Source organism: Oryx dammah, unplaced genomic scaffold (assembly GCF_014754425.2).
Source record: "Oryx dammah isolate SB20612 unplaced genomic scaffold, SCBI_Odam_1.1 HiC_scaffold_11232, whole genome shotgun sequence".
Taxonomy (NCBI): Eukaryota; Metazoa; Chordata; class Mammalia; order Artiodactyla; family Bovidae; genus Oryx; species Oryx dammah.
In genome coordinates this window covers 1-9,272 of record NW_024080625.1, presented here as the reverse complement: position 1 = coordinate 9,272, position 9,272 = coordinate 1, and the positions used below count along the sequence as shown (strand labels likewise).

The 9,272-nt window shown below is 48.8% G+C and overlaps 1 protein-coding gene across 1 annotated transcript; it reads right to left on the bottom strand.

Annotated features, from left to right (window-relative positions):
- Window positions 1-2,969: 2,969 nt before the first annotated feature.
- LOC120861226 (protein FAM186B-like) lies at window positions 2,970-7,499 on the bottom strand (the record flags this gene model as incomplete). Its single annotated transcript, XM_040236864.1, has 3 exons — window positions 2,970-3,278; window positions 6,475-6,660; window positions 7,321-7,499. Coding segments are annotated over 3 exons (516 nt in total), but the record flags the coding sequence as incomplete, so codon positions are not given.
- Window positions 7,500-9,272: the final 1,773 nt, after the last annotated feature.

Sequence of the window (9,272 nt, the reverse complement as noted above, 5' to 3'; positions counted from 1 at the left end):
TATGGGCCATGCAAGCAGAGCTATGGCCAACTCCCAAATCTGGCTTCAAGAAATATGCCAAGCAGTATTACTTCTCATATTTTGGCTTCCCTGTTTTTGTATTTTTGAGGGTTAAGGCAATATCTTATTTGATTGAATACATCAACTTTGCTCTGAAAAAAAAATGAGGCTCTTATATAATATTAACCTCATACCAAAAAAACATCATATACTAACTATATCTATATATTTCCTTGGCTGCCATCCTCTTGACTTCACAGCTTCTATCAGACACTCTGCTTGCTTGCCAGAGAGCTTGAGAGAAGACATCCAAAAAGTCAAAGTCCTCCATCACCAGAATGGGTTTGGCTGCTGGGCACCTTAAGCACAGTGCCAAGAGCCTATGAAAACATGTGAAACCTTTAAAAATATCATTGGTGGGACTTCCCTGGTGGTCCAGTGGTTAGGACTCTGTGCTTCCACTACAAGGAGCACAGGTTCAATCCTTGGCTGGGAACTAAGATCCCACATGTCGAGGGAGTAAAGTCACTGGCACCAAAATACTAAAATATAAAAAATATGTAATTAAATGTTTATATAATGCTCAAAATCCTCCAGGCCAGGCTTCAACAGTATGTGAACTGAGAACTTCCAGATGTTCAAGCTGGATTTAGAAAAGGCAGAGGAACCAGAGATCAAATTGCCAACATCCAATGGATCATCAAAAAAGCCAGAGAGTTCCGGAAGAACATCTACTTCTGCTTTGACTACTCTAAAACCTTTGACTGTGTGGGGCACAACAAACTGAGGAAAATTCTTTTTTTTGTTGTTTTTTTTTGTTAGCTGTTTGAGGAAAATTCTAAAGAGATGGGAATACCAGACCACCTGACCTGCCTCCTGAGAAACCTGTATGCAGGTCAAGAAGCAATAGAACCGGACATGGAACAATGGACTGGTTCCAAAGTGGGAAAGGCTGTATATTGTCACCCTGCTTATTTAACTTATGATGCACAGTACATCATGCAAAATGCTGGGCTGGATGAAGCACAAGCTGGAATCAAGATTGCAGGGAGAAATATCAACAATCGCAGATATTCATATGACACCACCCTTATGGCAGAAAGTGAAGAGGAACTAAAGAGCCTCTTGATGAAAGTGAAAGAGAGTGAAAAAGCTGGCTTAAAACTCAAGATTCAAAAAACGAAGATCATGGCATCTAGTCCATCACTTCATGGCAAATAGATGGGGAAACAATGAAAACAGTGACAGACTTTATTTTCTTGGGCTCCAAAATCACTGCAGATGGTGACTGCAGCCATGAAATTAAAAGATGCTTGCTCCTTGGAAGAAAAGCTATGACAAACCTAGACAACGTATTAAAAAGCAGAGATATTACTTTGCCAACAAAGGTCCTTCTAGTCAAAGCTATGGTTTTTCCAGTAGTCATGTATGGATGTGAGAGTTGTACCATAAAGAAGGCTGAACGCCAAAGAACGGATGCTTTTGAACTATGGTATTGGAAAAGACTCTTCAGAGTCTCTTGGACTGCAAGGAGATCCAACCAGTCAATCCTAAAGGAAATCAATCCTGAATACCCATTAGAAGGACTGATGCTGAGGCTGAAACTCCCAATACTTTGGTCATCTGATGTGAAGAATTGACTCATTGGAAAAGACCCTGATGCTGGGAAAGATTGAAGGCAGGAGGAGGAGGGGGCGACAGAGGATGAGATGGTTGGATGGCATCACTGACTCTGGACATGAGTTTGAGCAAGCTCCAGGAGATGGTGCTTGGGAAGTCTGGTGTGCTGTAGTCCATGGGGTCACAAAGAGTCGGACACGACTGAGTAACTGAACAACAACAAAAACCATAATATTGTCAGTTTCATTATTCTGTCAAATTTAATATTCAAAATGTTCTCATATTTACAAAACTTGTTAGATTTCATCTCTATGGGTGATGATTGCTGAGAAGTCACAGCCCACTGCACATTAAAAAAACCCACAACTTATTCATAGTCAGTTAATTTCCAAAGCGAAGTTATGAAAATCTTTTCAAATTATTTATAAAGAAATATATTTAGCATGAGGGCTACCATGGGTGAGGCCTCCTGAAAACAATAGACCCAAAAGGCTAGAAATGGCCCATTCTTGCCCCAGCAGTCCAGTGTGTGTGACCTGCATCAAGAATGCCTCTCACCATCCTCCCTCCAGCAGGCTTCCTTGGGATACACTGAGCTGTGGCTCAGAGATCAAATCCTGCTCTGGCCCAGAGATCAGGTCAAGCCCCCATCTGTTTGCATCCCATATTCTTCTCTTCTTTCCAAAGTTTCAACCTTAAGCCGGGAACAAGCATGGCTGCCATTCCTAAGAAACAGGATCACTGGATTGTGGGTCCTCTGAGGACAGGGTGATTTCTTAGCTAACGTTTGGCTGTGCCTGCTCCCTAGGCCTGGCCCAGCTGGGTGAGACAAGGCGGAAGGGGCGGGCAGAGGCCAGTGGGAGACTGGCAGACGGCTGAGTGTAAGGGAGAGTGAGGGAGGGACTCTGCTTGTAAGCTGTGTGAACCAACCAAAGCCATGTCGTACCTGCATTAAGACAATAGACAGGCATGGCCTCCTAAGCCCACACCATCTAGATTTGGAGATTCATGTCTCCATTCGTTCCATCTGTGTCCTCACTCCTCAGAAGGGCACTCATCTTTGCCCCCCCCGCCCCCAACCTGGTCACCCCTGGCTCTGACTTGTACTATCTTCTTTTGTTCTAAGTGTTGACGCTCATTATCAGTTACATATTTGTCCATGTCTCTGACTGAATGAAGACTTACTGAGCCCTGACGTGTGCCAGACACTGATCATGGCTGTCTTGGTGGGTCAACTCCCAGAAGGTAAGCTCAACATTTGGGGAATCCTCTGTGACTGGTGTCCAAATCATGGACCTGTTTCCAAAAATGAGTTGGGGAGGTGTGAGTTTTAGCAATGAGACAGAAAATTTAAAAAATAAACATATCTCTATTTTATTAACAATGTACAGTTTGCTGACTGAAAGAGGAAAGTAGTGTTTCTCAAAGTTCTAGGATTACTTAGCAGGACCCAGAGAGTTTGTTTAAAAACAGTAGCTGGGAGTCTGCTTTGGAACAAGTTTGAGAATCACTGGCTAAGGCATGGAATGGGGCTGGGATTGTCTCGATCCTTCTGGCTTCTTAGGGTTCCAGGGAAGGACTCGTTTGACTTTTTATGAACAAGCTCAGCTGACTCCTCTGGGGGTTCCTGTTCTTCCTTTCTTTGGGTCACTGAGGCACTGAAAGGGTTAATACAGTTATGGGTTGGGGAGCAGCTGAGACATGGCCCCTGAGATATGAGCGCCCACCCAGCCTACCTAGCTGTTTCCCTGGTCGACTCTGGGAGACCAGTCCAGGGCTGACCCAGATGTGGAACTGCTTAATATGACGTTTCTGCCACATTCCAGGGGCTCTGCTGCTTTTCTTGTGAATCTTCTTTCGCATCACAGAATTCCCCCTCTCCCCTCCCTCACTGTTTCCTGCTCCTTCTTACCCATCCATGCTTCTTCCTCTCCACCCCTATCTTGGTTCCTTCCCAGAAACCAAGCTATAAGCGCTCTCCTCTGTCAGCACCACACTGGAAGTCTGCATGGGTCCCTGCTTGCTGCACCTCGGCACACACCCGTGAACCGAACCGCTGTGTACTTTGTGCAGAAACAGGCTCTGAGCAAGGGAGGGCAGGGCAGTCTGAGTCGAGGTTAAGATTCTTCTCGGACTACACACAGTGCCTAGAGTGTGTAGGCATGTAGCTATCTTACCTGTCAGACAGAGAGCCCAGGGAAGACGTGTAAAACAAAGCAGAGAAAGCTTCTGGAGGAGGGGTCTGGTGGCCTTTGAGAGACTCAGTCCCAAAGCCCAGGAGGAAGATGAAGAGCCCTTCCCCGCATGCTGAGAAGACATCCCAGTGAGCCTTTGATGAGGCAGGTTGCCAGTGCCAAGCAAACGGGGAGAACGGCACAGTTGGCCCGAGGTTCCAGTTAGGAGACTAGCCACTACTGTAAACTGGAGAGCACAGCTAGGGGAGCTGATGAGGTGGGGAAGGTCACAAAGGGGTGAGTGGCCTGGACCCACACAACAGGTGGACATGCAGATCTGAGGTAGGCTGGGGGCAGGCAGCCAAAGAGAGGATGCACTTTTGGGAGTGGAAGCAGCATGTCTCCAGAGGCATATACACACAGAGAATTCACAAAGACGGCAGCACGACCACCAGCCCAGGGGCAGCAGGAACCTGGAAAGCGGCAGAGAACTTGCTTTCAGGAGCAGCAGATTCTCAGGCCATGGAACCGAGATCCCAGGACAAGGCAGGCAGCACTGCCCTGAAATGTCGGGGATCGGCCTGACATCCAGGTAGGTGGTGCCCACCTGGCATGTGGGTAGAGAAGACAGAAGCAGCGGGGCTTGACTGCTACACCTGGTACTGTGATAAACTGAATACACGCATGTGGAGTTAGAAAAGGGAGAAGAAAATTGTATTCACCTAAATTCCCCTGGAAAAGAGAAAGTCTTTGGTGGGAACAATATTTTGATAAGTGCTTAAATCTGAAGCTGAGATCCCAGTGGAGGGCTGGGTGTGGGTGGAATAGCTCTGCGTGAGACAGGAAGGAGTTTTTGCATTCTGCATGTTATATACAGAGAGAGGGGAAGAAAGGAGGCTGCTCTGTGGTGTTGTTCACTGTGAATCCCTCTCTCTGTCACCCTCCTAAATTTTCAGAAAGTTACTAACATCGTGAAGCACATGGGGCCAAGTGGCGTGTGTATACTTGATATTATGTGCACGCATTTATGTGTGTCTGAAGAACAAAGGGGTTTTTGGCTCAGGTTGAAACAGATGCAGAGAAGGAGCTCAGAAAGGAGAGACACCACTATGAGGGGGTGGGAGTTGAGGGCAAGTTCAGCCCAGTCTCAGCAGGGTGTGGCCCCAGCTGATCTCTGGGTTACTAAACTCTGCCACACTGTTGTTTCGGTTATTCTCAATTCTGTTTGCTCAATTCTGTTGTATCCAAATCAACTAACAACAACAGCAACACACCCACACACCTGGAATCGCTTCAGGAACCAAACACCGGTATCTATGCACTACATGGGCTATGTTCATGCCCAGCTGGGCCTCTCAGGACCACTTCAGAGTGGGCTCACAGCCGAGCACCAGCCTCCTTTGCTGCTGCTGGGCCACTCTGTCTTCCCTCAGTCCCTGTTGAGAGGACAATGGCAGCACCAGCATCTTGCAGGCTTGGTTCCGGTTAGGTCTAGACTGGCAGGCATCAGTGCCCTCTCCCTGTCTACCTCATTCATTCATTCATTCTTTTGTTGCAGGATCTTAGTTCCCTGTGTGTGTGTGCTTAGCTGCTTCAGTCATATCTGACTCTTTGCAACCCCATGGACTATAGCCCGCCAGGCTCCTCTGTCCATGGGATTCTCCAGGCAAGAATACTGGAGTGGGTTGCCATGCCGGGATCGTCCTGATCCAGGGATTGAACCTGCGTCTCCTATATCTCCGGCATTGGCAGGCAAGTTTTTTACCACTAGGGCCACGTGGGAAGCCCCTTAGTTCCCTGACCAGGGATTAAACTGGGGCCCCAGCAAAGGAAGTGCCAAGTCCTAACCATTGGACTACCAGGGAATTCCTATCCCGGTCAGAGATCTTTAGTTGGCGCACGGCCAGGGCCACAAGAGACAGCTGGCATTAGTAATGTAGAAGGGATCCTTGAAGAACCTGAGTCTTCAAGCCAAGAGAGGCAGAGTTGAACCTTCCTAACCAGAAAAGCCTCTTGTTGCCCCACTGAGTCTCACTTCCCTCCCCTCAGCTGCTCTTCCTGGGGGCAGTTCTTGAAGGCAGTAAGGAAACGACAGTGCCAAAGATGGGCCCAGGTTTATCCTGAGATTTTTGGTTTCTCTCGTCTCTCCATACCTGCACCTGGCTCACCTTGAGAACAACCCCCAGGGCCTAGGGCAAGATACACGCTTGAGTAATTTACATGCAAGTCCCAGGAAATAAGTGGAAAGAAAAGACTTCCATCCTGGTCTTCTGAGATGCCCTGTGGAGTCTTTGAGAGAACTAGAATGGTGTTGGTGTGGGGACCCAAGCTCATGGCTGATAAGGCAGGTAAGCCTCTGTCTGTCTGATGTGGTACTGTAAGTGAAAGTATTAGTCGTTCAGTCGTGTCTGACTCTTTGTAGCTCTACGGACTATAGTCCACCAGGTTCCTCTGTCCATGGAATTCTCCAGGCAAGAATACTGGAGAATTCCTCTTTTCCAAGGAATCGAACATGGGTTTCCTGCATTGTGGGCAGATTCAGTGTGTTACAGTGAGTCATTATTAATGTTTGGAAAGATATCTGTTGGGCGGTTGGACACAGGGAGTGTTTACTCTGCCCCCTGCCCTTAATGGGTAGGTGTCCCTGAATCCAGATTGACCATCCAGCCTTGCACCTTACCGGGCCTTGAGGGTCATCAAGCTTTTGTGGAAGGAGGACTGCACATCCAGTGCCAACAGGCGGGGAGTGTCTGGGAAACCTCCTAGCTGGTCCCAGGACAGGCTGGTGGGGGTCTTCTTTTCTATGGGGTAACTGGAGGCAGCCACATCAATTTTCCACATGGCCTCCATCTGGTTCCCCTGCTGGCTGGGGTGTGAAGGCGGAAAGTGCAAAAAGAAATGAAGTTAGACTTGCAGAAAGGGAGACAATGGGGAGCAACAAGCTCTCCAGGGTTTTCTTCCCTCCTCAGATAGTTGTCACCATCCTCTGTGCCACATCTCTTCCCTTCCCAACTCTCCGTCTCACCTCCTGGAGTCTCCTCTGGTTGAGGAGCTACTGGAAAAGGCTGCCGAGATAGCCCCGGTCCTCCAAGACATGCCCCGGGGCTGAAGCCCTGAGCCGGCCACACTAGGATGGTTGAGGTGTGGCTCACAGTGTCTCTCTTTGAGCCCAGCGGTCACGGGGTGGGAAGGCTCAAGTTTATTTTTATGGACGGACCAATGCTCGGGGTAGAAATAGTTGTGAGTTCTCAACTGTGGGTCCCAGGAGTCTCAGTTGCATAGTTTGAAACATACTTGGTCAGGCTGGCCCTTGAAGCCCACACACCACACACATACACACACCCTCATCTAGGCCCATGACCCGAACTGGGCAGGGCGGCTGAGAAGCTGGGCTTCTTGCACCTCATGGGTGAGCTTTGCTTGTCTGTGCCTTCACTGAGCTTCCGGTCCCCTCCCCAGTCTGCTCACCCCTGCTCCCTGATTGCCCACTCACCCAGCCAGCTGCCCCCGGCCTCCGTGCACCTACCGGGCCATCTGCTGGGGCATACGTGGCTGGTGTTTGGTCTTAAAGAGCTCCTGGGATCGCTTGCAGAAGGGGCTGCTGGAGTGGCTGTGCCGCAGTAGGAATGGAGGAGGCTTGCTTTTCCTTGACTTCGGGGAGATGACCACAGGGGTGTGCAGGTTAACGTTCCACTCCTTCTGGAGCTAAAAGAAGCCAGCAGAGAGGCATCATCAGAGAGACAGGAATCTATCCTCTTTTTAAAGAATCCGCCTGCCAATGCAGGAGATGCAAGAGACACAGGTTCGATCCCCCGGGTCAGAAAGATCCCCTGGAGGAGGGATGTTTACCCACTCCAGTATTCTTGCCTGGAAAATTCCAAGGTCAGAGGATCCTGCTGGGCTACAGTTAATGGAGTCACAAAGAGTTGGACATGACTGAATGGCTGAGCACAGCCCAACACAACTACTGCCTGACTTGGGGTTGAGCAGAAAGGGGGAGGCCCCGGGAATACCTCCAATTAGAGACCCCCTGGGACTTCAATGTATCACATTTCCAAGAAATGCCTTGAATTGCAATCTGCTGGTTTTATTCCTGTTTTCTCCTTTGTTGTGGAGAATCCAGACAATGGGCAAAACAGCAAGGAAAAAACTAAAGGAAGCTAGAGCAGCTGGAACTGTGCAGACTCATAGCGTTCATGACACAGGTCAGGTTGTGTCTGGAATGCTCTCTGTATCTAGTCATTCAGCCTCTGCCCTGGCCACCTAAAGAATTATATATATATGGTCCCTTTCCTTCTCAACCTCAAAACCAATTTAGCAAGTCAAGACAGCCACAGGAGGTGATCAGGATAGTACAAGGAGACAGGAAACTGCGTTGGGAGAGGGCTCCATGGCAAGGCTCTCCCAGCTGCCTTGACTCAACTTCCATGCTGAATCCCTCAGGACACTGCTTCCTCCAGACTCTGACCATTGCTGCTCAGGACTCAGGGGGCTTATCTCCTGGCCCATCTTAGCAGATTCAGAGTCACTGCTAGCCATCAGCTAGCCTCCTGTGGGCCATGTCAGCACTCGATGCTTTTCTGGCTTTGGCAGCAAGGGAAAGAGTACAGGAAACTGCAGGCAGCCCTTAGAGAATAAAACTAGGTCAAACCCCATAGAGGAAGACTCAGAATGACTTTGGACTCTCAATAGCAAAGCCAAAACCTGGAAGGCAATGAACAGTGCCTTCAAAATTGTGAGAGAAAATGAATTCTAACCTAGACTTCTCTATACAGGCAAGCTGTCAACCACAGTTAAGGGTAGATATTCAGTGAAGATATTTTCAGACAACAAAGGTCTCAGTGATTCTACCTGCCAGGAACCCTTTGTTAAGAAGTGACTGGAGGAGGTGCTCCACTAAAACAAGGGAGACCCAGGATTGGAAACAGGGTAGCTGTCCCCAGAGAGCAGTAAAGGGAGTCCCCAGCATGAAAGTGAAGAAGACCTGGAGACCAAGCCTAGAGGGCAACCAAGCTGGACAAGGAGACCCATGGGAGAAGGAGGATCTGAGCATAGAGCTGGACTGCAGGCTCTGGCTACCTCCCCTGCAGAAGAGGCTTCCTTCTCTAGCTCTTTTCTTTTTAAATATTTATTTTTGGCCACACCTTGTGGCATGTGGGACCTTAGCTTCTCTGCCAGGGATCGAACCTGTGCCCCCTGCATTGCAAGCACTGAGTCTTAACCGCTGGACCACCAGGGAAGTCCCCTACAGCTCTTTTTGAGGGTCCCTCAGATCCCCTGGAGAAGGGAAAGGCTACCCACTCCAGTAGAATTCCACGGACTGTTTGCTGCTGCTGCTAAGTCGCTTCAGTCGTGTTCGACTCTGTGTGACCCCAGAGATGACAGTATAGTATAGACGATGTATAGTCCAATACAATCCATGGGGTCGCAAAGAGTCAGACACAACTGAGCGACTTTCCCTTTCTTCCCTCTCTTGCT